We start from the raw sequence: 26,075 nt of genomic DNA, 5'->3' as shown, positions 1-26,075 counted from the left end.
TACGTACGGGCTTGCACCATGCGTTGGGGTGTCACTGTGTGCTGAAACACTGCCTCTGGCAGATCAGTTCTTCGTCAGGGGATGGAGCAGAAGCCACCTTTGCATTTGACAGCTGAGAAGAGGCTGATCACACAACAATGCAGGTAGGAGACCATGTGTGCATGGCTTTGCTATGGGAAGGAAGTGGAAGTGGAGGGTGACATTGTCACCAAAGCAGAAATAAGTTGTTCATCCCCACAAAATGAGCTGCAAGAGCAGCTGCCTGAGCCCTTTGTGCAGGGAAATGTCTTGCTCTTAGAGTCCCATGCCTTCCCAGAGGTCCTGCCGCATGTGAAAGCTGTCCACAGAGCTTCTCCCTGGCTGATGCCAGAGAGACTGACTCCTGTTGTTTGCTCCCGTCCCTTGCAGTACCACTGCATTAGGTGCTGTGCAGACAAGCACTGTGGTCCTTGCGCCTCGTAATGGCTGGATTTGCCACATGGCGTGGTGAGAGTAAGGCAGATAAAAAATGCCGGGTTGGACCGAGGACTAGAAAAGCAGGTCAAGTCATCAAGGGCTGTGCTGGCTGCTCGACAGCAGGGCTGTCGGGGTGAACATCTCTCACTCCTGCGCCCATTGCTACCCTTTCTGGTTTCATCCCTCTAGCCTCCATTTCGGAATGATGATCTAGACCTGGAAGCAGCCATAGCAAGCGCCCGCCCCCAGCTAGTGGAGTTCCTCAGTCACCATCCCGACTGGCTGCTCACGACTTCCCGGTGCTTCCTCCCAGCGGTGGCCCTCCGAGCAGGCCTCGATGGCATCACCGACCACAGAGAAAAAGTCTCAGTTCTTCTTGACTTGCTGGAGAAGGCTGGCCCTGCCACCTGGAAACAATTTGCACAGTACCTCTGTATGGAGTGTGACCTCCCCCTCGATCTGGAGATACAGCTCATGAGCTCTGCGGGAGAAGGTAACGGACTTCAGGCCAGCTTCCTCCGACCGTCTCCAAACACAGCCAGTGCCCTAGCCCCCCATAGCCAAAAGACCACTCTAAGCAGTGACACCACCAGTGCCCTCACTTGAGCAGTCAGTGAGAGGTGGCAGTCCTCTCCGTGGTGTCCAGGCAGCTACAAGCCTTTTTAACCAAGCCGCTAGTTTTAAAAAATGATCCGACTTGCCTTTTGATTCACCCTGTCTTTCACCATAATCTCTGGAATAAGGTCAGTCCCTCCAAAAATAGTTATTGCAACCAAACAGCAATAGCTCCCATTTTCAGATGTGCTTTTTCACCAGTTGTGCCACACCTTGCTGGTGTTGATGAGCGCTTTCTTGGCTCCTTAAATAAGAGTTGGTCTGATTTGAGGATGGAAACCTGTGTGGTCATATCGTCTGGATTCCTGAATTGGAAGTATCTCCAAGAGCAAAGTCACTTTGCCCAGATTAAAAATAGTGCTATTGAGACACCAATTAAGTCTATTTGAAATGTCGGGGGGGGGGAAGGTGTGCTGTGCTGGAGGGATTCCCGATTGCTTTTGTGAGAGTGGAGAGCATCATGATAGCTGTGGGAGAGAAAACACTGATGCAATAGTAGCTCAGGAGTTTCTTGATGGCAATGATTTTCTTAATTGGAAAATTTAGCTTCAGTCCATGTTTCTTGGTGAGAAAGTTTATTTTGCCAAGTTTTCTCTTCCAGATTTCTTGAAGGAAATTTGTTGGGGTGTTTTTTTCTTGGAAACACAACGTTTGGCTTAGAAATGTAAATTGAGGTTAAAAAAATGAGACATAAAAAGCCAAAACCAATAAAAATTATGCACCCCCTTTCCAATAAAGTGGTGATGAAATTTTTCATAGATTTATTTGAAGAAGAAAAAATATTACCTTTTTGTTCCACGCTATTTTTTATTTTCCTGGTCCAGAAAGGCAAGAAATACAGAAGTCTTAAAATATTCTCATGCCACAGGAAAATATTAGCAGTTGGAGGCAGTGGCTTTAGAGAACATCATGTCAGCTGTAAAGAGTGGGGTCAGTACGCTGCATGTTAAGTTGTAGACTATACACACAGTGTGCATAACCATAACTGGTTGTTAGCTCTTTTCTGTTAAGAGTCTTACACGCTGAGCCCTTCTCGGTAGTACTGTCTTTCACATCCTGCTTTTAGTAACTTGTCGTTACACGTATCAGTCGGGCAGATGCAGCCTTTGGTAACCAACAGCTGCAGCAGTTACTTTTGCAGAGATGAACGGGGGAAAGGCCGGACAAGCAGCAGGGAACAGGGACTGATGGGGGCTTTCCTCTCAGGACTGAAGCTGAAACAGATTTCCGCCTTTTAACACTGTGGCATATCATAAAAGAAGACATCTCTTAAGTTTTTGGAGTTGACTTAATGCTGGTTTAACTCTGGTATTAACAGTTTAGCAGCATCATTCCTTCTGAAGATGAATTGCTTTTGGTTTTGCTCTAGGGGTGGCTTTCGGACAACACTGACCCTCTGCATAGCTGTGTGATTGCAGGGGCTGTCCCAAGGCTGTGGGCAGGAGTTGGTGGTTTGGAGGAGGACCACAATTTAGAGCAGCAAAACAGTCTTGGGTTAGGCAAGATTAACCATTAGTTTATTTTAGCTGAAGTGACTCTAGGGAAAAGAGTTTGTGTCTGCCTGGGTAGCGCGACTGGAGAACTGATGCGGGCTAAAACCAGCCCGAGTGGTAGCACAGGCAGTACTTGGGATGAGTAGTGGAGAAATAGTGGGATCGAGTCTTCCAGCACCAGAACCGGCTTGCTTTGCTTTACATGGCACACAGGGCAAGAGTCGGGATATTTGAGCTGTTGAATGGGTTTTGTGCGAGGCCGTGGCGCAGCACGTGTGCCCATTTGGAGCCTTGTTCTTGCTTCATGCTGATGCTGGAGTTGGAAATACCAGAGTCCTGGACAGCACTCCCAGCTGGGAAATGCTGGAAATGACAGTGAGAGGAATTAATGTATGAAGGCTTCCCACGTGATTTTTGGAGAGCCATGCTGTCAGGCATGAGTTTATCTGAACAGAAGAGTCCTGATGGTGTGCAGACTCCTGTTTGGCCTGGTCAGGATCTCTTTCTGAAGCTCTTGTGAATGTTGTCTGTGGGGCTAGCTGTGCTGCGTGGGGTTTTGTGGCAGCTTGAGCCATGCAGTGAGTCAGAAAAGGCCCTTAACTGGTCTGCTAACTGACTCTGCCAACGGTTTAATCGCAGAAGCACCTCCTTTGCAAGAACAGGGAAGAGTAGGGCTTCCCTACTCTAAAACCACGGTGTGGTTTTCGATCAGCCAAAGCCGTCCACGCTCTGAGTTTGTATAATAAAGAAAAGTTCTTTCACTCCTCCCTTGAAAGCAGAAGTTAACTGAATTTTAGAGCAATCTGGAAGGAAAAGACCTGATGGGAAGCCTGAAAGCTGGCTGTTTTGCATCAGCCCTTATACCAAGTCTTGGTTTGTACCACTGTGTTGCGAGCTGCTTGCCCTTTGACTTTGGCCAGCTGCACCCCACATTTCAAGAGCAGGATGCTTGCAGTAACTGTATTTCATTTCCAATCCAACTCCTTTAGGTAACTTAAGCCAGAAACAAGAAGCATGCAGAGATGTGAGTGCCCGGTCATCTGTGCCGAAAGGTAAGGCTGGAACAGACTCTGGGGTGCTGTGCTCTTGGAGTTTATCTTCTCTGCCGTTGGGCTGGGCAGGGCTACAAATGTCCCACGTATTGGCTGCAGCGCTGGCAAGGTGCGGGGAAGCCACTGCAACTTCAAGTTTGATTTCTCTGTCCTTGGTGCTTTCCGGATGAACCTCTCCTGTTTCGTTTTCTCTCCCTGAATTTCAGGAAAGCCTTGTTGGCCTTGACTCTGCTAAGTAACTCGCTTGTTTTAGTTTCTCTAGCCAAGGGAATCTCCCACCCACTCTGCAAAATCCCCACTTTTTGTGCTTTTGCTGTGGTTGGCTCATTGGTAGGTGGGGGAAGTTGGTGTGGCTTTTAAAGGAAGAGCAGACAGACTATTTGGGAGTTGAGCTAGCAGAAACCATTTTAGAAGTGTCAGAATTGGAGCTTAAAAGAATGGGTGGTAGTAGTTCTAGGGCTTTCTTCAGGGTTGAATTTGGGTCGGGGGCCTTCCTACTCAGTGCAGATCATGAAATGAGGGATTTGTTTTCAAGATCCCTCCTCTTCCTCTGGCACTTTGAAGCGGCATCTGCCACCCGAATGTCCATCAGAAGCCTTTGGTGAAATGTGAAAATACTGAAGTTATCTGCCACCGCTGAGCAGTGCCCCTGGGCCCTCACGTAGCAGCTGCTGGAACAACTGGAAGCTGCTAAATTCTGAGTTGCCTTCTTACACACCAGGTGTTTAGTTTCCACTAAAAGAAAAACACCAGCCTGTGTCCTCCTCATGTGGAGAGCATCACAGCAGAAAGAAAGAATGTGATTCTGGCATCCAGCTTTGTGAGAGGATAAATGGTGGAGGAAGCGGCAAAAGGAATCCAGATTATCACAGAAAGCTGCCGTCAGTTTGCTGTGTCCTCCTGAAATGCGTGCTGGGGGAAAACGGAGCAGCAGGAAATGAAGCCTAGTGTTCTGCAGGCTGCAGCGTAAAGGGAGTCACTGAGCCGGGACCCTGGCAGTGCAGAGAGCAAAGTGCAGGCCTTGTTCTGTACAGGTGCTTAATGTTGGTGGCAGGGAATGGGTTTGGTGCTTGATTGCCCATTGGTGAAAAGCAGATGGTTTGAAGGAAAAACTGTTTTTTTATTTTTTTCTTGCTGTGTGAATTTGGGGACTGGCTAAGGCTCACATGGCAACAGGATCTTTTAACAGAGCCGGCTCTGCTGCTTGTTGAGGATTGCCAGTTCCCTCAGTACTTTATAAATTGTGTGTTTGCGTCTGCTGTTTGCATTCCCTGCTCCTGGCCAGACGGAAGCAGGCTTTTAGCACCACGCTCCCTGAGCAGCGAGCGCTCCCTGCCTTGCCCATCTCTGCTGGTGTTAACCATTTTAAATCGTTGCTCCTACCCTACCCTTTGCAGTTCCAGCTGTTCCTGTGGTCACAGAGACACTTTGGCCTCTGCTTTTCACTCAGAGACTGCTTCTGAGTTAACGGCACTGCAGATGCTGTATCTCGCGTGTCACATGCAGTTTTCAGATCTTGAAAACAAACGTGACCTTTCTGTTCTGCAGACAGACAGCTGCGGCTAGCTGCTGTGCCACCCGAGTGAGTAGGTGGTAGATCTCATCAGTTGGTGATGGGATAGACATTTGAAAATAGTGCTGAAAATACGTTACTTGGAACAGTTAAGAAAGACTCGTGCCTCTCAGCTCTGCCCATTCTCTCCATGTGAGGGTACACCATAAATGGACAGGGAATTAATGAGCAACCCTGGGAATCCGTGGGCTGTTTATATACAGAGATAGCTATTCCCTGTCCTGTTTCCCAGGGTAAAAAGAGCAGTTCCTGTGTTCAAAGCAAGGCAGATGCATCGCCCAGCCTACAGAAAGACTCACCAGTAGAGGTGGTTGTGGTCCGTCTCGGAAAATGCAGAGCAGCTTGTCGCAGCAGTATATGTAGCTCCTTCACGCAGTGCTCCCTGGCCAGCCGAGCTCCTGCAGGCTGACCTGGCAGCTGGCTTCACTCACAAGGAAACTTTCTGTGGAGCTGCAATCTGTCTAGTCATTGATGTTTCTTGCTCCTGCTTTCTTTCAGGTCCATCACATGGGCTTATCCTGCTTTGGGTGGACTTAAATGCTGAGGAGGAGAGGAGAACAATTGAAATAAATTGGGCTGTGGACTTTACTGCAGTGTGTAGCTGGGATATGTGGTACTGCTATTTGGTCTATGTCTGTCTCAAGTCTGCCAGGCTCCTTTCATACACAGAGCCACTTCCATCATGCCCTACATAACTTTGCAGTGCTTGTGGTGTAAGTCTTTGATTAGGCTTTCTGTAGCCCTTAATGCTCTCTCTAATTCTCTATGCTCCTCCAAACCCAGAATTGCACACGCCTCATTTTTTTACCTTCCAGCAGCTGTGCTGCCACTAGGGTCATTTCCTAGGATGGTTTTTGGTGGGCTATTAGCGATAGTTTTTCGCTAAGGTTCTGGCCCTACTTACTTAGCGCTGTGCTTCTAAGCAAATGAGGGGATTGAGCAAAAGAATCCGAGCATCATTTGCTAAACCTAACACATTTCTTGCAAAACATGTCTTTTAAAATGCAAGATTTAAAGATCCTGCAAGGATTTTCAAAGCCAGTCTTCCACCAGCAGCTTGTACTTGTCGCGGGCGGAGTGAATAACTTCACTTGTAAGAGAGTAGTGAAATGTTTATTAACATAAAACAGTGATTTAACAGAGTTAGTAGTGAATGTGACAGCGTTTTACGAGATTCGATGCCAGGGTACACTTGATTATTTACTGCATAGAGGCCAGGGTCAGACAAGCTCTCAGGGAGACCCTCCCGTTGAGTCACGAGGTTCAGAAAGGACCCCCTTGCTTTCTAAACTCCTTCTCAGAGAGGAGTCTAGGTGCAGCTGGATCCAATCCTAGTCCCAGACCTGGTCAACGGTTTATGTCTAAAGGATTATATATGCGCAATCAATCCTTAGATCACTTAGCTAAAATTTCAAAGTTTAGCATGCTATTAGTCACTTACCGAGAATCTGTTGTGGCAAGGAATCTCTCAGCCTCGAGGAGAAGAACCTTAAGCGAGCGTCCCCACTCAAGGGGAGATCCTGTCATGCAGCCCGCTGCTGTGCAGGAGAGCTCAAAGGGCTCTTGGGCTGTCCACTATTTATGGCGTAAGATAATTGACCTATAGTCATATTCTCATGGGAACGAGATACCTAGGTTCCCACTCCAGACAGTGTTTTGGTTATGTTGCCAGCCATCTCCCACAGTTCAAGTGCAACTCATAAAAACTCCCGCTGATGACCATGGCTTGAGCACGAGCTGGGGGGGGAAAAAGGGAAGAGCACACCGCCACAGTACTTCACTGTTCTGATGTCCCAGCTGCTGTTGGCTGAGAACGGTAAGATTTGGATATTAAGAGTTCTGTGAAGTGCAAAATCATGTTCCACTATTGGATAAATGTTGAATCCTTGTAGCTGATCATGTGTCCTAAGGAGGAGGAAAGATCTGTTTGATTTCTCTCCAAAAACACTCAAGTGGATGGAACAGGGAGGTAGCAAATCACACTGTGGCAGGCAAGATTGATGTTATCCACTAGGAAAATCTGTATAAATAAACTGGTGGAGAAAAAGCTGGACATGAGCCAACAATGTGTGCTTGTAGCCCAGAAGGCCAACTGCATCCTGGGCTGCCTCAAAAGAAGCGTGGCCAGCAGATCCAGAGAGGTGATTCTGTCCCTCTACTCTGCTCTGGTGAGACCCACCTGGAGTACTGCGTCCAGCTCTGGAGCCCTCAGCACAAGAAGGACATGGACCTGTTGGAGCAGGTCCAGAGGAGGCCATGAAGATGATCCGAGGGCTGGAGCACCTCTGCTGTGAGGACAAGCTGAGAGAGCTGGGGGGGTTCAGCCTGGAGAAGAGAAGGCTCTGGGGAGACCTTAGAGCCCCTTCCAGTCCCTGAAGGGGGCCTACAGGAGAGCTGGGGAGGGGCTGTTTGCAAGGGCACGTAGCCATAGGATGAGGGGCAATGGTTTAAACTAGAGCAGGGCGGGTTTAGATGAGACATTAGGAAGAAGTTCTTCACACTGAGGGTGGTGAGACACTGGCCCAGGTTGGCCAGAGAGGTGGTGGAGGCCCCATCCCTGGAGACATTCAAGGCCAGGCTTGTTGAGGCTCTGAGCAACCTGATCTAGTTGAAGATGTCCCTGCTTAGTGCAGGGGTGTTGGACTAGATGGGCTTTAAAGGTCCCTTCTAACCCAACACATTCTATGATTCTGTGAAACTGAAGTGTTGGAATGAATTGCCTGGAGAAGCTCAGGGAGCTCCATTACCGAAGGTCTTTAAACCGGCCCAGACCCCTAGGTCACTCCCGAGAGCTGTAGCATATTTGGAGTGGGACAAGAGGATGGATTAGCCTCATGAGGACCAGCCCAAGTCTTTTTAGAGCTAGATGCCCCTCTGCTTTTACTTTAGCATTTGCAAAAGCAGTTCTGTAAACCTAGCCTGAATTTGCGAATAGTCTCATCTCTGATTTTTGCCTCTTCAGCTCCCCAAATCCTTTGCTGGAGAGTCTTGCCCAGCTCTAGTAAGCTGCCATTCAAAATGCTCTTTTGACGTGTTTCTGTCTTTTCAATTTTCAGGGTTTGCTCGGCGTCGCCATCGCAGCAGCTCTGTGAGTGACAAGGATGTTAAACAGCCACGACTAGGTACGCAGGTGTTCCAGAAGTAGAGTGGTGGCGTGCTTTCCTCTGAGGAAGGACCTGTTTAACTTCTTTGCAGAAACACCCAAGAAATCAACCTCACGCATGGAGGGAGACTTTTGTTTAGTAGCTGCATAAACTTTTAATGCAACAGGTTATAAAATATACAGACAATTGCACCTGGCAAATAACACGAAACATCCATTTCCGTTTCAGAGATATTTTAAATCTACCTGAGGAGAAGGCCTGCAGGTGGCATAGGCTAAGGACTCCCTTGAAGTGTGATATGCCAGTAAAGCATTCAGCTGTGGGTCAGCCCCGTATTTGTTTGTTTGCTTTTTTTTTAACCAAATCAGGAGACATACCAACAATTTAAAACCCACTAAAGGCTCCACGGTTTCTCTAGCAGATTAAAAACTCGTATGATTTCAGCTCACCCTGAAGTAGAGGAGTGACTGAATAGAAGAGCGATGACAAAAGTTGAGGCAGAGTAATTCCAGGAAAGACAGGGTAGTCTGAGCAGACCCGCAGGCTGTCTAATACCAGTGTCCATCCACATCCTTTCCTTCATCATCTGCCCTTCTTTACCCTTTTCTGACTCTGCTTTTAGCCTTGCAGTCCCCACAGTCCAGCACTGCCCAGTGTCTGGTGGGGGAGCTGGGCTGGAGCCAGTTTTTAACTGAAAGGTTGCGTACAGGAAGGCTCTTGAGGAGGTGCTTCCAGGAGAGCAGATCTTATCCACTGACAAAACTCAGCGAACTCAACAGCAGCGACGATAGGGTTTTTCAGAAGGTGCTGAGTGCCCTGAATTATCACCGCTGTTCTCTCTTCAAGAAAGAGGTGCTTCTGAGGGATCTCAAATTCTCAAAGCAAAAGACACGTCTGTTCCAAAATGCAGACAACTGAGCAAGGGTGGCACAAGGCCAGCATAGGTGAACAGGGAATTATATATATGCGTAATACACCAATATCTAGTTCTCATCTTAAACAGATAATGAGATTTAGTTTCTGTATAAAGCTGTTTCACCTTTTCCCTGAATTTTCTTCTTTGGCCCCTGTGCAAAAATAGGAAGAATTATGGGTTGTTTCCTGTGTTCAAAATTTGTCATCTCTGCCTCGCTCTGTGGAGCAGCCTCTCATCAGGGACGTTGTTTCTCTGTGTATAAGTGCTATATAGTATTTTGGATCTGGCACAGCTCAGAACTAACTTTTTCACCCCCGTACTGACTCTGTTGTCTTCTTTCTCAGATTCAGCTGAAAAATACCGGCATCTCCTCATTAATTATATCTGCCAGAGATATGGAAGCAAGAGAGCAGCAGAAGCCCAGGAACAAACACAGCCACTGGCTTTCAACCAGGCCTTTGTCAACCTTGTCATTCGGCAGAGCAAAGCCTCCCGCTTAAAGGAGAAAACAGATAAACCCCGAGAGGATATGGCAAGCGCTCCCGAACCAGAAGAATGTGCAGATACAGCTGTGAAAGTGTCAGATTTGTTTCGTAACGTGGTCCCATCAGGTGCAACAAAGGTGATCTTTTTGTTTGGTAAACCAGGTACAGGCAAGACCGTGCTAATGCACAGGATCTGTCAGAAATGGGCAGAAGGTGTCCTACCTCAGTTTCTCTTCACTTTCCTGTTTGAGTTTCGGCAGCTTAATTTATTAAAAAGAAAATTGACTCTGAAGGAGCTTTTGTTTGACCTATTCCTTCAGCCAGAAGACAGCCCTGATGCAGTGTTCCAGTACCTCCTGGAAAATGCCTGGCGTATACTAATCATCTTTGATGGGCTGGATGAGTTTGCAGCTCACATGGACGGGTCATCCTCTTCTAAGAGAGACACAGCTCTTACCTCCCGTATGTCCATATCTGAGCTCTTTGCAGACCTCTGTCATGGGAAGCTCCTACCTGGGTGCACGGTGTTGGTCACCAGCCGACCTAAGAGGCTACCTGACTTCTTATTAAACACAGTAGATCTGCTAGCAGAAGTTTGGGGGTTTGACCATGAGAAGGTTGAGGAATACGTCGGCCACTATTTTCATCAGCATTCATTCAAAGAACAAGCCATTGCTCACCTGAAGAACAACACCAAGGTCCTCAGCCTGTGCCTCATCCCTGCTCTGTGTTATGTTGTGTGCATCTGTTTGGAGTATTTGCTCCTTAAACATCAGATGAGTGTGGAGCTTCCTCAGACTATGACACAATTTTATATCAAAATGCTCCTCATCTTCATAAACAAGCAGCAGGGAGAGTGTGCAGGTGGTGAGGAGACTCAGCTAAACTGTAACAAGAAGGCCATTTTGGGTCTGTGTGATCTTGCACTGAAAGGCCTGGAAGATAAGAAACTTGTATTTTATGTTGGTGATATTCCAGAGCACGTGAAGGAATTTGCTTCCTTACATGGACTGCTGACTGTCTTTGAGGTGAAGACGAGTGGCACTCGCCCAGAGGCTGGCTATGCCTTTGTGCACTTGAGCTTGCAGGAGTTTTTTGCAGCACTGTGTCTCATGATAAGTAAGAGGGTGGACAAGAACTACCTGAAGAAGAAGTTCTCATTGAAGTCAAAGTGGACTTCAAAGAATGAGGCAAAGACCGAGTTCATGGAGAGTTTTCACATCTTTCTCTCAGGCTTGTCATCGCAAGAATGTAGGGCGTTTCTCGTGCTGCTAGCTGAAGAAGATGAAGCTTGGGTGCAGGATAAGCAGGACACAATCCTGCAGTCTCTCAAGAAACTAGCAGCCACTCATCTGACAGGGCCTAAGGTCATTGAGCTCTGCCACTGCACGTTTGAAACACAAGACCTCAAACTAGCCCAGCACATTGGGAGCCTGCTGAATTTCAAGTACGAGTTTAAAAACTTTAGATTGACACCTCTGGACATGTCGGCTTTGGTTTTTGTCGTAAACTCGGGCCAGGATTTGACTTGTTTGGATTTTGCAGGATGTCTCATGGACATTGACTGTTTGGAGGTTCTGGCTGGCTGTAGAAATGTAGAACACTTGAGGTAAACGCGCTGAGTGGTATGAGCTGGTGGGTGGAGAGAATGGCTAAGGGCTTGGAAGGGCAAGTTCTAGTCTGAACGATGTAATTCTGATACCGAAGAGATTTATGAAATAAGGAATTTATGAGTGATTGAAGGATATCAAGATGATAAATCCATTCTGGCTGGGTTTTTTTTGTTTGTTTCTTTGTTTTGACTAAAACAATCAAACAACAGAGCAGCTAGTCTAGTAGACAAGAGAGAAAATGATGGGTATTTCTTGACACTACAAAGGCAGAGCGAACCCTTCAAGCGAATGAGAAAATTGTAATCTAAGTGAAGTCACCATAAACCGGATGAACAGGAGACGACAACTGCACTCTGACGTGCTCTCTATCATTGCTTTGCTGTAATGGTGGCAGGACATTTCAAGGAGGATCTCTTGGGTCCTGCTGTGGGACGGGTCTCATTCTGTATTTCTATGAATGACTCAGAGGGGTGCGTGTAGAGTTTGCTAATGTGGAGAAGATGGGGAGCAGCCAGGGTGAGAATTACCTTGACCTGAGGGGAATGGTGGTGTCTGCTGTGAAGCAGAGGGGCATTAACAGAGATGTGAAAACTGCTATTCCTGGGTATTGATGTCATTGTAAAAAGGACAGTAATCGATTGTCCTCTGCCTCCAATAGGAATACCGTTTAATTTACTGTTAGAAAAGCTTTCTGATGATACATCCTAACGCTGAACTGCTAATGCAGGCACAGGGCAGCACACAAAGTCCTCTGTTTTCAAAGAGCAGGTTGGGAAGCTGCCCAAGGATGGTCAGGCTGTTCCCTTGCATTAGGAGAACAGAACAGGGGATTTTTGAGGGTTCTTCCTCAGCTCATACGCACTCAAGTCCTTGCCTGCTTTCAGTTTTGGTCCACAGGATATAAGCCCCTGAGTATTGTCTCTTGGAAGGGCGGGCAAAGGGTAGTGGGACCCCAAGCGTTCCAGGTGCATGTTGCTGGTGCAGAACCTGTCTAAAGAAGAAGCATCGCCTCAGGCATGTTCCTGATCACTGTGCACCACATCTGTCATGCCGCTGCACCTCTGCAGCTTGTTCCTGACTCCCTTTGGTTTAGGGGAAGGTAGCGGAGGCACTTGGGGCAACAGGGCCATAGATGTGTTTCTGCTGTCATGGCCCCCAAACATGCTGTGGGAAACGTGCAACCCAGGGGGCTTTGTACCAATCCATCCCACAATCAGTACATCCTGCAACAGATTCAAAGGAGAGCTTGTGTGCCTGAAAGCTTACCTGTTCGTTTGTTTTTTTCCAACATCACCGTCTCCTTCTATAGAAGAGGTACTTTCCTTACAAACCTTGTATCTTTTTATATTTTGGACAACTCTGGCTACTCTGCCACCCAAATTTAAATATCAGGCCTGAAACGAACCCTCTCATAACTCAGCAGCTCATCACACAGGAGCTGTCAAACACTCTCAGTTTGTGGGAGTTCAGTTTGCCCCTGTGTAACCTGGCCTTGTCTCATGAGTGATCCTCCAGTGTCTGGACTCTGGTGGGACATGCAAATACGGCTGACTCTTCACCTGTGGCAGCACTTACACATGGTGTCGCTGTACCAAAAGGCAGAAGCTTTCTCTTGAGGTATTTGCAGTTGATATGCAAGTTTAGTGGTTGTTTGGGTTTGGTTTTTTTTTTGTTTTTTTAAACAGATGTTTGAAAAGATAAAGGTGCTGCAAAAAAAGAGCACGATACAATGGCCGTTAAGAAGAAATTCAGTGCTTTTTTTTTAGTCATGTATTAACCTGCTCCGTGGGGTAGCTTATTTCAGTTTTTGGTAAGTTTATGTTTTTTCCCTGTTCTTCATGTTTTAGCTTTCGTAGTAGGAGATATGGTGATGACTTTGCTGCTGCTCTTTCGAAGAGCTTACGAGGGATGGGGAGCCTGAAGAAATTAGAGTAAGTCTTTGCTTGTAAAGTCAGACGCTTCTCTCTTTCTGTCTGTCCTCTGTTTCTATCTTGCAGTTTAATTGCATCTGCTCACTCAAGGCTGACCTGTTCTGTGCAGCTCTGTGGAGAGAATAATGCAGTGCTATGCAGAGCAGCATGGATACGTGTGGCTCTTGTTTTACGCTGGTGTCAAGAGGCGTATCGCATTGCCCATTGAAAAGGAGTATAAAGTTGGTTGCAGGTGGTAGAGTCAGGCCACCTCCTCTCTGGGTTGGTGTGCTGGGCATGTAGCGCAGGCACGCATCTGAGACAGGCTCGCCATGCGCTGCACGGGCTGCTGATCCTCCCTCTGCTTGGTTTGAATGATTCTTTCTTTTTCCAGGTTGACAGGTGGGAGCGTCACAGCTGAGGGGATGACTGACTTGGTCCAGGCTTCGTCACAGTGCTCCCAGCTTGAGGAAATAAAGTGAGTGTGTTGTGGCAATGACCCTTAAATCAGCCACTCATTCCTTGGGTGCTTGGGGTACTAATGAGAATCGATCTGCCTGCAGCTTGCAGGACAATCGGATACGGGATCCAGAAGTGAAGAGCGTGCTGGTCCTCTTTTCCAGAATGGAAAAGCTGAAGAAAATAGAGTGAGTAAAAATGGCTTAAACATATTAAAAATGGTAGCCGCAATGAATCCAAGCACAGCATCAGAGAGAGTTTAAACCCTAATCAGAGCACAGTTGCTGGATGTCTCTGTAAGGGGTGACACTCGCTCTTAGAGATGCCAGTGGGGGACATGTGGGCACTAAGGTAGGGCACAGGCATTTAAGTGCAAGCAGGGCTGTGCTGGAGACCTGGCTCAGTTTGAGACAGAACTGTGAGGCTGAGTCTTACCCAGGTGTTTTAAAATAATCTCAAGGGACTCCTGGCGCCACTGACACCTCTCCAGGAATTACAATGCACGTGCTCAACTTGGTGCCTGCCGTGACTTCTTCCCCTTGTGCCTCCTCGCCTCTCTTCCCCTTGGTCAGGCTCGGGTTGAGATGTCTCACCTCTGCGTAAGGCAGGATGGCCCCGTCCCTGTTTTCCTAGCCTTTTGTTAGCCCTTTTTCTCTTGTACTCCTTCTTCTAACACTCTGGTAACAGCACAGCGCTGAATGAGAGGGACTGCCTGCTAGGATAACTCCCAGCAACTTTTTAGGTGGAGAGAACCAGCCTGATTTGTGAAGGGATTTAATTAGCCTTTGAAAAGCTAGCAGGGACAGTTTAAGCAGCAGCAGGGAAAGCAGAGCAGAGCTGCTGTAAGCGTTGGGAGCGTCAGCGTAGTTTGCATTACAGGAGAGGGGTAGCCCACAAAACTGCGCTGTCCCCGCGGGAAAGTGAAGCCACAGCATTGCCTGCCCACCCCGGTTACAAGGGAGTGACTCTGCCTTTAAAGTTCTTCCACATGCCCCTGGGCGCAAGCAGCTGCAAAACACCGGCAGCTATTGCTGGACCCCATCCCGGAATTAATTACTGGCTTTGCAGTGTGATTAGAAGTATTTAAAAGTGTGTTGGATAGAGGGAGGAAAGGGGGTATGTACCTGCTCCTCTGCTTTCCTGGGCACATTGGGTAACAGCTCGTGGGACATGCCAGCATGTCCTCAGGGAAGCGGGTTATCATATGGCAAAGGTAGGAAGCCAGTGCAATTTGCAAGCCTCATTCCTTCACACATTTCTGTTACACACAGTGATGTTGCCGTGGATGATTCCTTTGAGGGAATTCCCCTCGCGGAAAAGGTGCTCTGTGGCCCTGAGAACAGGCAGAGGATTTGTAGAAGCAAGACCTTATGTTTCATATTTAATGAGGTTCAACAAGTAATGAGACAGAATAAACATGCAATTAAAGAATAAATCCTTAGCGGTTGGTTGCTAGTATTGTGGTTTTGGGGATGTTTTAAATGTGAGGGTTTAGACCACAGGACTTTAATATGCCATATTTCAGTTGGATTTGTTATAGCAAGACTTTAACTGCACTGTGGGCTGGTTGTGTACAGGTACAAAGTACATTCCCTACATAACTGAAAAACACTTAATGACTCTTCTGTTGCCCACAGAGGAAGTACCTCTGATTCTAAATTCATAGGAGCTATAGCTTGCAGAGAAGAACTATGGTCTGATAATGCTTTTGTTGGGTCCTAAATGCAAAATTTTGAAGTTTTGGAGAAATCCCCTAACTAAGGGAATGGCTGCTTCAGGGTGTTTGGGTGTGAAGCAGAGGGTATTTGCCTAATGAAAGAGTTCACTGTTGGGTCCAGCAGCTGAGGTTATGTTCTTCCTCATGTTCACAGTCTGAGCAACAACGGTCTTTCCTTGAACACTGTTCTCATTTTGGCAAAGGAAGTCATCGCGTGTCAAAATGCTACTGAACTGCGTGTCAGGTATCAATGCATGAGAGCTCTTACAAAAACAAAGGTGTTGTCTCTTTAGATGCTGACTTTTTAAATGGACGCTGTTTCACAGCTTAATTGTTGGCTAATCAAAGTCAACAAAAATTAATTTAAATCCTTTTTGGTTTTTGTGTGAAACAAAGTTTGAACTCATCATAGTATGGACTTTCTCTTTGTATTTTTTTAATTGGTCATTTTATCCTTGGTCTGTAAATTGATTTTCAGGGTGTAATATATAACACTATTTCAAGTTGCTGATAAGCCCTGGAATATATCAACTGGGAAATTCTTTACCAGCTAGCATAAATTTGCTATAAATCAGCTAAGTTTACCGAAAAGGTGTGGATTTAAGTAGCTCTGGCTCTATGTTCCTTTAAATTACAGGGTTTGGTGTTTTCACAGGGCCAAGATGACAGAAAGGGTAGAGTTATTAAATCCTAGCTCTTATGGTTGCAAGTTTAACAGGCCAAATTAATCCTTGGTGTAACTCAAGGGATGACAAATTGCATACAGCTTTTTCTTATTTTTCTTGCTGGAATGGAGTTTCTGCTGAACGTCTTTCCAACAAAATGCTGGTCTTGCAAAAAAAATCCCAGCCCAGTCTTCTTAACTGCATTACTTTTGTCTGTGCCACAGCCCTGGTTCAACATGCGGGGTGTCCTGCTGCCCTCTAGCCACATGATTGCTCAATTGCTCACCTGTGGCAATATACTAGCATGGCAGATGTCAACGCCCTATTTAGCATCCGAACATTGGTCCTTACTGGGCACCTCTACTAAAGAAATGGCATCCTTCCACCTGTGCCCTAACGTTGGCCTGGATCTCTTTTTCAGGGGGGACACGGTGATGATATATTTTTCCGGCTCATCTAGGAAAGTTCCAAGGTGAGAAACTGAACTTGGGGTTATGCTATATGCAGAGTTCTGCTGATTCAAACCATCAGCTTGGTGTCACTGTAAACCACTCCAGCAGCAGAACTGGTTGTCTCTGCCCTTGCATCTGGCAGAGCTGGATCCACCTGAGCAAGGAGAAAGGTAACCAAAATAGCTGGTCTTTGGACAGACCTACCAACCGGTTCCACAAAGGTAACGTCTTACTGCCTGCGTAAGCTTGAGGTGCTGTGTTCCTATTGCAAAACTGCTGACGCTGAAGCCAATGGACAGTTGAATGTGAGGATAAACGAAGGAAAAGCCTTTGCTCCTTCTCTGGTTGGCTCCTTTGCTCTCCCTGCTTGTGCATACTTTTGAAGGAAGGGTGAATTTGACCTTAGTTAAGAAACTACAAAATAGTGTTGTTCCTTGATAGGGAACTCTCCTCTGTTGTGCAGTCCTTGAGGGACCTCACAATATTTTCCATGCATGCGTAAAATGGCTCAGCTTGGCCCCGAGTCAGCTAGAAACTGCTGCTGTTCGGAAGCTGCGGTTGTCTTGTGCTGTCGTAGGCAGCCTGGCGCGGGTGGATGTGTTTATCCCTTCTTCTGGTGGCACAATCCCATATGGAGGCAGAACACCCTGCGTCTTATTTGATTCAAATATACAGTGAAACCCTGTGTGGACACCCCCTCTGCTCCCGTTTCCTGGTGGAGCTCTTCTGGCTCTTGAAAATCACTTAACCTTGCATGGAACGGTTGGACAGAACGCAAACCTTGTGGTTTCTTCCAGAAGACTTCCAGAAAATACTAACCAGCTCCCAGGTCCTCATATTTTCTGAAGGCATATTAAAGGCCGAATGCTTTGCTTTTTTGCAGGTCTTTGGACTTGAGATGGGAAGAGAGTAAGGAACACGTAACTCCAACTAGATTTGTGAAGTTATGGTAAGAGAAAGCATTGACATTCCTGCTGGTGAATGTGATTTGCAGGTGACGGGTACTACAGGACAAAAATAGCAGCCATGTTGGTCCTTAAGGGCAGAGGATATTTCCACATATGAAAAAGTTTGAAAAAAAACCCTGAATCGGTAAATAAAAATAACAATAGAAATCCCTATCTGGCCCAGCCAGTGGCTTTATTCCTCGTGTGTTGAGCTCTACAACCCTAGAGAGGCAGAGTTCCCTTGATAATGCCCATCTTGCCATATGTTCTTATAACTACCAAAGGCATGAGCCATACAGTTTTCTTTCTTGCTTGGGTTCCAGAAGAGAGTAGTGGATTTCTCAAAATAGAGCTCAGGCATGTTATCTGGGCATGTTAAAGCTGGGAAATATCCCTCCTTTACCTCCTCCCCTTTCCCTCACTGCTCTGCACACCAGGAACAATTGCATCCATCCCCTTCTCGTGGGTGGTGGTGCCAGGTGGCTCTCACAGAAGGTGTTGCACTTGCACAGCACCCTGCAAGTGCGTCCCTCTGCACTCCTTTTGCAGCACTGGCTACAGAGAGACAGAGTAATTATACCCAGGATTGTAGGGCAGAGCAGGGAGTAGAACCTCCCTCTCTTGGTGCTGCTTCTGTGTGCCCTCATTTGGAGAGAGACACCAGAAATGCCTGGGCCCCACTGTCCCCTCACTGCTCATTAACCCTTCCTGTTCCCAGCTTGCAGCATTGCAGCCTGTCTTCCCAACATGCGAAGGAGATCGTGGCCATTCTCCAGAGCTGTCCATGTCTCTCCGAAGTGGAGTAAGTGCCTCCTTTCCTTCCTGTTGAGTGGCTGCAGGTGGGCGGCGGGGAGCAGGGGATGTTACATGTAGAGGCCAGTGAGACATGGGGTCACCCCAAGGAGGGGTCCCGGCACTCTGTTACGTCTAGTGGAATCCTGGTTAGGGATTTTTGCTGAGGTACAGCAGGAGATGAATGCTGAGCAATCATCGATTTCTGTGACAGCCACTGGCCCCCTGAGACTGTAACGAGAGATGCTGGTTATAGAGCAGACCCTGCTAACGAAGCAGTGCTGCACGCTGGAGGCGGTATGGAGTGGTCTCAGAGGCACAGCTCCTCCAGCAAATCCTCTGAGCCAGTGAAGGGACAGAAATTGCTTCTCTGTTGTCCCTTTTGTCTTCTAAAGCCATCCAGCTCTGTTGGGAGAAGTGAGCAGAGGAAGGCAAGAGATCCATTTCATAACCTGCACCTTGCAATGAGTATCATCCTTACCTTTCCTATTTGCCTATATATGAGGCCACCTGGATTTGGCTGTAAAGCTCTCCTTCTAGCCTGTGTGCCCTGGGAAATGCAGGAATATCTGTTGCAAGACAATTCAGTCCAGACTGCGTCTTGAATTTAGCTACACCTCAAACCCCAGTTTTCTAGCTCAACGGATTTGAATTGGGATGTGGAGATCTTTGTCATCCAGTGTTTTCTGCCTGCCTTCCTTCCTTCCGGGAGGACAGTAAACACTCGCTCACTTGGTTTCTTGTTTTGTACTGCCACTTAGGTCTTCTAAAGTAGGATGTTTCTGGGGCTAAAGCATGAATCATGTTGTCCTAGGGATAAAACTCTGTCTGAAGTTGCTTCATGCAGAGATAAGCAGGGAAGTTTGGTCTGGGACAGAAGAACAGTCCTGGCAAAAAAAAGCAATTGTAGGAAAGGGAAAGCAAGCAGATTTTGAAGGCTTTGTTGTTTATACTGTTCAAAACAGTCCCCACTAACTGGAAAATGCCTCAGTTTATCAGGTAACAAGCTTGGAGATGAAGGCTGCCATTGCCTGCTGGAAAGCCTCCCTTGGATATCAATTTCAAAGGAGCTGGAGTAAGTGTTGCCTTGTACAAACCCAAATTGCCCTCTTCTCTTGAGCCTGGCAAGGACCATACAGAGGTGCTGAGCAGGGGGTCCCGGAGGCAAAGACCTCACCCAGACCAGTGCTACAGAAAAAGCTCTGAGCACTCTTAAGGAAGGATGAGACTCAGCCCATGAGACTGTTTGGGCTGAAGTTGGTAACTTACTCAGAGCATCACACATGGAAACTGGTCTAAAAGCATCTGAAATGCTGAAGTGTCCTTTCATTAAAACCGCCTTCCTCGGGAGTAGTGGTCCAGTGCGTTTTCTACCATGCCACTTCTGAAGTGAAATGGGTTCACACGTGCAGCGCACTGGTGGCCGCTTCCATTGGGACAATCCTGTGTGATTTCAGTTACCAGCTAATTGCCTTTTTTATCTTTCTTAGTCTCAGTCAAAACTGCCTCTCTGTCAATGGCATTTGCAGTCTGTTGAAGTCGGTAAATACCGTCCAGAAGATGCTGGAGGTGCAAGTCAGGTATGGAGGAGTTGAATCATTCCTGAGGTTAATCCCAATATACAAATCTGAGAGTTAGGTTCTGGGATTTTTGTTGAGTCACCTGAGAAGTGGGGTGGGTGAAGAACATGGAATCCTGGAATTGTCTAGGTAGGAAGGGACCTTTAAGATCATCAGATCCAACCAGCAACCTAACACGGCCAAGTTCACCACTACCCCACGTCCCTCAGCACCACGTCTGCCCGTCTTTTAAATACCTCCAGGGATGGTGACTCCACCACTGCCCTGGGCAGCCTGTTCCAGTGCTTGATAAGATAACTCTAACTCTTCTGTGAAGAAATATTCCCTAATATCCAATCTAAACCTCCCCTGGTGCAACTTGAGGCCATTTCCTCTTGTCCCATCGCCTGTTCCTTGGGAGAAGAGACCGACCCCCCCTGGCTGCACCCTCTTTTCAGGGAGTTGCAGAGAGCGAGAAGGTCTCCCCTCAGCCTCCTTTTCTCCAGGCTGAACACCCCCAGCTCCCTCAGCCGCTCCTCACAGGACTTGTGCTCCAGACCCCTCACCAGCTCCGTTGCCCCTTTCTGGACATGCTCCAGCACCTCAGTGTCTTTCTTGTAACGAGGGGTGTCCAAAAATGATTACTAACACTGACGCTTGGTAATACCTTGCTGTAAGTTGATTTTATCTGAGCCAGATATTTTGAGAAGGTGCAGATCTGTATGTCTTTTCATGCCTGGGCGCAGTTTTAGACTCTCCTGCTCTCTGCCCTGGGAAGTTTTGGAAAGAGAGTCTCTGTGGAGTATGAGAACTGGTGACATCTGAGTGGAGCTGGAAGTTCCCTTCCTATTATTTTTCCTTGGAAACCCCCTGGAGTTCAAGTGTAACAATTTTGTCTGCACTTTCTCTAGTGCTTCAGAGAAACTGGGTCATCTGATATTGCACAGTTTGATCCAACTAGGATTTAAAACTAATGGGAGATTACTTTTTGGTTGCTTTGGGAGCGTTTTAAGTGATTGGTGTCACCAAACTGTTTTGCAGAGGAAAATCAAGCATTTGTAAAACAACAAGTCCTGTAAATAACCAAGATGTGACCTTGATTGATTCCTTCTCTTCTTCACAGCCTTTGTCGTCAGACTGCAGTCCTGAGGTTTACAGAAGACAGAGAGTTTGCATACCTTCCTCCTAGGTAGAGTGTGTCTGCAGAAGTGGTTCTTATATCCTGCTTAGATACCAAAGATAACACTTCATCTCAAGCAGTTCTTGCCCCTCCTCCCCTCTGAAGCTAAATATAGTACTTTCTCCTGGTTTTCTTAGCCACTTTGGAAGCTGCCCACTGCCTTCTGTAGTGTTTGAGGACATTTTATGTCTCTAGGTGACATTTCAACCCACAGCATCCTGAGCAAAGCAGGCTGTTTAACGACACTGTGCTATCTGATAACAGTGAACAGTAAAAAAAACCAACAAGTAAACCCCATGCCTCCAAACGGAATTCCAAAAAGATTCATGGATGCCTGCATGTTTAAAACCATCTAGTTCATTACACTGTGCATTCTGGATCATGTTATTCCTAAATCAAAAGAAATTTGGAGTTTTATTTTTCCCCTCAGAAAATTATGGTCAAACCAGCTTAACCCAAATGTTTTGTTTGAGAAATCGTTTCCGGTTGCTTCTAGAGCTGTAGGTTCCTTTCTTTATGCCCTTGTTCTCCACAGACTGAGCCCACTGTAAAATAGCGTTGCCCACAGCACGCCTGCATCTCCCCTCTTAGCCATGGAGGAACAGCAGGGCTGTCACGGGATGCAACCCAGTTGCTGTGGCTACGCTTGAAAGAGAGTGACAGCCGGAGACACATGATCTGTGACTCCTTTAAGGCACCAGGTGACATTTTAAACTCGGATATTTTGGGATTTGGATCTTCCATTTATTTATGAGTAGTCATTTTTTTGCAGAGACGTGGACTCTTTTCACAAAACGTGTTTAGACAAAAGCTGAGTTCTCCATCAAACTGTAGCTTAGATAAAGAATCTGTCTTTTCCTCTTCTCCTCGCTTGCCTGTGTGCAAGGTTAATCCCTGAAAGAAAGAAGAGCTTGCTATGGGCAAGACATGGGTGCAGGGTAGAGCCCAGGGACCTGCCAACTTGCTAAGTTTTGTTTTGTAATACTTGCTAAGTGTTTTACCCTTGTCTGGTTTTATGCTCACTTACTAGGGAAGAGCCTGTGTTCTCTACTGATGACCAACAATACGGAGAGGAAAACCAGACACCTACTGGCCCCCAAAAAATAAGGTACCATGGCAAATTTTAATTGTATTTCCTGCATATACTGTCTCTGGATCCTATGGCTGACCTAACCTGCATCTCCAAGTTTGAATGGTGAATCACAAGAGAGCTGCTAAAGGCCCCTTCAGTCAGACATTTGTCACTGCTCACATTCCCAGCTTGCAGCACTAGAAGCTCAGTGGATAGTGTCTGTGGTCTTCTCCAGGTGTCCAAATAGATCGTGTGTTGTGTCTCAACCACAGAACATGGTGATTGTGCGGTTACTGCATCAGCTCCCATGTGTGAGCTGCGGGAGCTGGTGGTGACAGAGCTTGTGATGTTCTTTACTGATTTGGAGAAGTGCATCCTAAGCTGGACCTGTGTTTGGATCGTGCACTGACTCCAGCACAGAGTGCACCTGTCCATTTTGTAGGCTGCAGCGAGGAAGGACGAAGTTGTGCCTAAAGCCTTCTCACCAGGACCTTGTCGTGCCACACGTTTTCTTTACCTTGTCTCTGTTATTCTCTGTTTGCAGACAAAAGCCGAAAGTACAGATTATCCGTTGTTACAGACCAAAGAAAAGCAAGATATTTCAAGGGGATTTTTTATTTCCTTATTATCTCCTTGTTTATTCTCTGATTTTCTGAAGGAGTGAAGTTTACAATCTTGTTTGCAGTCCTGCAGACCTGGACTATTGCTTTCTCTTTCCCCCTAGACTGACAGACAGTCCTTTTCAAGCCAGTGACCTGGAGAAGCTGTGTGCAGTCCTGAAGGAGTGTCGCAGCATCTCTGAGCTGGAGTGAGTCCTTCTTAACTCTTACGGTCTTTATGTGCAGTTGTGTGGGATACTGAGGAAACAACACCTTTTTTTGTGTGTTCTATGGAGAATGTGGTAGAGACGTAGCCTTATGAAAGGCATGGCTTTTCCTGGGCTAATTTACTTTGCCAATTCTCTTAGGGCAAAGGTTGCAGGATATAAATCTAGAAAGGGGCTGTTTGATCACTTAGCCTGGCTTCAGGTATTACGAAAGCTGTAAAACCTTGTCCTGTCATTTTTGCCTTTGGGCCATTTGAGAGCAGAGCTGCAGAGCATGAAGAGTCCCACCTAAAACGAAGGTGGTAGCCTGTGTTTTTGCTGGTGATCCCACACATGGTGTGCAAGGACCTTCAGCACCAAAGTACTTTCTTCTGTTAGCGCTGTGTGTGGGGAGTCATCCTGTTTGCTAACGCCAAAAGATGAGCAGACCCAGCCCTGGTGGGAAGGCTAGCCAGCACACACGCTCATGTCTAGGTTTTGAGGACGGAACAAGGACCAGCACAGGCATGTAGTCTACTTACCACCACCCAAGGGCTGACTATTCTCGTAGGCCTGGCAGCCTGTGGAAGAGATTTTTAGCCTTTGCTCTTCTTAAGCAATCACGTCCCTTCATCTCACGTGATCCATAGCCCACTGTAATCCTCAGGCTCTAATATCAGAGCCTAATATCCTTCTCCAGGACTAACCTGTCGCTCCTCTTTTGGCCCTGACCAGATTGATAATTTCTCAGAGCTGTGGGCTTCTGGTCCCTGGTAACTGCATTAAAAAGCACTGTCAGTCCAGAGGCGTCACTGGGTGGACGTGAGAAAAGGATGAGCCCTGAGCTAGGTTTTTGGCTGTGTTGTGTTGGCTACTTCCAGTCTCTGGTTTCCCTGGAGGCTTTAGTCATCAGCGGAGAGGGGCAGTGCATGTGTTGTTTTGATTAGGGTGCCCATGTTCTGCTTTCAGAGCTCTTGTTATTAACAGCTGATTGTGTCTATTGGGTTTTTTTTTCCATGAAAATGAAATGCCTTTCTTTAAATCCTAGCCTATCAAATAATTATCTGAGAGACGAGGGACTTTTGCAGCTGTTTCAGTTCCTCCCGAATTTGAAAATGTTAAGATCTCTCAAGTGAGTAGCTTCTGTTTCGAACTCATGGGTGGGTTTTTGTGTGTGTTGTGGAAGCCCAGTCCACATTTGGGAAGTGCTCTTCAGGATGAAGTGCGGTTATATTCTGTGTCTTTTGAGGGTGGATCCACTGTGCTGTCTGGTCTGTCTCCACCTCTAGTCCAGAACAGATTGACTCCACTTGAAGCTTTATTGAGCTCGGTGCCCGAGAGGTGGTGTACTCCGTCCTCCATGAAGGAGACAGGTAGTCTCCCTGAAGGAGACAGGTGGTCTCCATGAAGATGCAGGTGTGGCACCTGGTTTCTAAAACAGGACACTTTCTAAAACAGGCCAACAGAGATCTTTATCAGGCCACTGAATTTTTGTTCTCCCAGTTCCTCACCAGGAGGGAGGGCAGTCCTTCCTCTCCTGAGGGCACCTTTGGAAGGTAAATGCTGGGAGCTCCAGTTTCAACAGTGAAGCCTGAATTCAGCTGCAGTGATGGCTTTTGTTTGTCTGGGTATTTTACCTGGCACTCCCATTGCAAGTGCATTGTACAGGACTGTGGCTTAAGGAGTACAGCACTATTTTGCTTTATTGAAAGAGGTATTTATTGTTCCTGTTCGGTTAATCGAACTGTTCTCAAGCCAAGACTGTTGCAATTACCAACAGCCTGCAGCTTCTCTTCACATCAGTGCAATAAAACACCCCGCTGTTATCCGGGTTCTTTTCCCCAGCATCAAGCACACTGCCCATGGTCACACTAGACATTGTGATAGACCTATTAGACCTGAGCATGATCTTAATTAGTATGGGTTTTGTACTGCCACAACTGCGCTTACAGCCAAAGAGTTTTTGCCTCGCATTGGTGTTTTGAAATACAAGGAGTTCCATTTGATCATAAGAAAAAACTTGTGTGGTGAGGATGATCCATCACTAGAACAGATTGTCCAGCGAGATTTTGGAATCTCCATCTTTGGAGATGGTAAAAACCCATCTGGACAATGTCCTGAGCAGTCTGCTCTAGTCTAACCCACCTCTGAGCAGGAGAGTTTGACTAGATTATCTCCAGAGATTCATTCCAGCCTCAATTATTCTGTGATTCTCTGAACTCTAAAAGCGAAGGACAAATTTAAAAAAATACCGGAGCGAGTTGTGTTTGCAGAACTGTAGTTGGAAACACAGGCAGAAGGTGGCAAAGAAGCAGTCTCTGAGAGTGTTGGACAAGGATCGCTATTAGTGGGTGACGTGACGCAGTGTAAATTGCTAGTAGTTTTGCTTGCAGCAGCTGATTTAATCTCTTCTTCCTGTAGGCTTAATGACAACCAGATCTCCCTGAACTCTGTGTTTTTCTTAGCTCAGTCCTTGTCTACACTGGAACGCATTAAAACAATGAACCTCAGGTACGGCCAGGAGTACTTTTCCTATTTTTTTGCTATTTAGGACCTCAAGCTGTGGTACAGGAGCATGTATCTTCAACTTCTGTCCTAATTATGTTCTTTTCTGGTTACAGCTTAGGACACACACAGGTGGTTCATCTAACCTTTTGGGAAAGAATAAGGTAAAATCATGCCCATTCATCTGTCTAAGCCTTTCAAACTCCTCCTTGAGACATCTTGTAGAGATGGCGATATGTGAGTCCCTGGGGTGTGCCAATTATAGAGCTGTTTGGCTCCAAACTCCGGGCAGGGTGGTGGAAGCAGGGTGAGCCGTTTCATGGCTGATTGACAGTGGCTTGAGGCTATGGAGCAGATGGCAGGTATGGAGTCTGTTGGGCCAGGGCAGAGCAAATGCACAAAATGCTGAGTGGCTGCAGAACTCTCTGGTGGCTGGAAGAGGGATGACAAGGCCCTTTTTTTTACGGGGATGATGTGAACCTAATTCTGGCAGGTGGTGGAAAAAGGCAGACTGGAGCACGAGGCCACTGCCACCACCTCATCCTCTTCCCCTGCTGCAGCGTGGGGAGTCAGCTGCAAGGGGCAATAACATCAGTGCAACTCATGGGGTAAACCTTCTTTCCCTAGGGTCAGAAGTACCAGCAGATGGAGAAGTAGTTTCCTGGCGCATCCCAAGCATGAAGCAAAAGGACGGTGCTTTCGGTA

At 46.9% G+C, this 26,075-nt stretch overlaps 1 protein-coding gene across 2 annotated transcripts in view; it reads left to right on the top strand.

Moving 5' to 3' along the window:
• Positions 1 to 2: 2 nt before the first annotated feature.
• Positions 3 to 26,075, top strand: part of NLRC5 (NLR family CARD domain containing 5) — a 48,709-nt gene continuing 22,636 nt past the window's right edge. Inside the window, exons 1-21 of one of the 2 annotated variants that reach the window (XM_074583441.1) lie at positions 3 to 143; positions 646 to 949; positions 3,554 to 3,616; positions 8,246 to 8,311; positions 9,554 to 11,303; positions 13,155 to 13,238; positions 13,612 to 13,695; positions 13,781 to 13,864; positions 15,548 to 15,637; positions 16,480 to 16,530; positions 17,394 to 17,459; positions 18,176 to 18,259; positions 19,241 to 19,324; positions 19,740 to 19,829; positions 20,932 to 20,997; positions 22,019 to 22,096; positions 22,785 to 22,868; positions 23,914 to 23,997; positions 25,287 to 25,376; positions 25,487 to 25,534; positions 25,998 to 26,072. In XM_074583441.1, coding sequence (XP_074439542.1) covers positions 138 to 143; positions 646 to 949; positions 3,554 to 3,616; positions 8,246 to 8,311; positions 9,554 to 11,303; positions 13,155 to 13,238; positions 13,612 to 13,695; positions 13,781 to 13,864; positions 15,548 to 15,637; positions 16,480 to 16,530; positions 17,394 to 17,459; positions 18,176 to 18,259; positions 19,241 to 19,324; positions 19,740 to 19,829; positions 20,932 to 20,997; positions 22,019 to 22,096; positions 22,785 to 22,868; positions 23,914 to 23,997; positions 25,287 to 25,376; positions 25,487 to 25,534; positions 25,998 to 26,072 — 3,431 coding nt within the window. In that variant the 5' untranslated portion in view covers positions 3 to 137. Of the gene's footprint in view, positions 144 to 645; positions 950 to 3,553; positions 3,617 to 5,752; positions 5,903 to 8,245; positions 8,312 to 9,553; positions 11,304 to 13,154; positions 13,239 to 13,611; positions 13,696 to 13,780; positions 13,865 to 15,547; positions 15,638 to 16,479; positions 16,531 to 17,393; positions 17,460 to 18,175; positions 18,260 to 19,240; positions 19,325 to 19,739; positions 19,830 to 20,931; positions 20,998 to 22,018; positions 22,097 to 22,784; positions 22,869 to 23,913; positions 23,998 to 25,286; positions 25,377 to 25,486; positions 25,535 to 25,997; positions 26,073 to 26,075 lie in introns of those variants that run through there. The other variant, XM_074583442.1, reaches the window with a different exon arrangement.

The sequence above is a fragment of the Larus michahellis genome, chromosome 4 (genome assembly GCF_964199755.1).
Source record: "Larus michahellis chromosome 4, bLarMic1.1, whole genome shotgun sequence".
NCBI lineage: Eukaryota > Metazoa > Chordata > Aves > Charadriiformes > Laridae > Larus > Larus michahellis.
The sequence above is the reverse complement of the archived record's forward strand: the minus strand, read 5'-3'. Positions and strand labels throughout refer to the sequence as shown.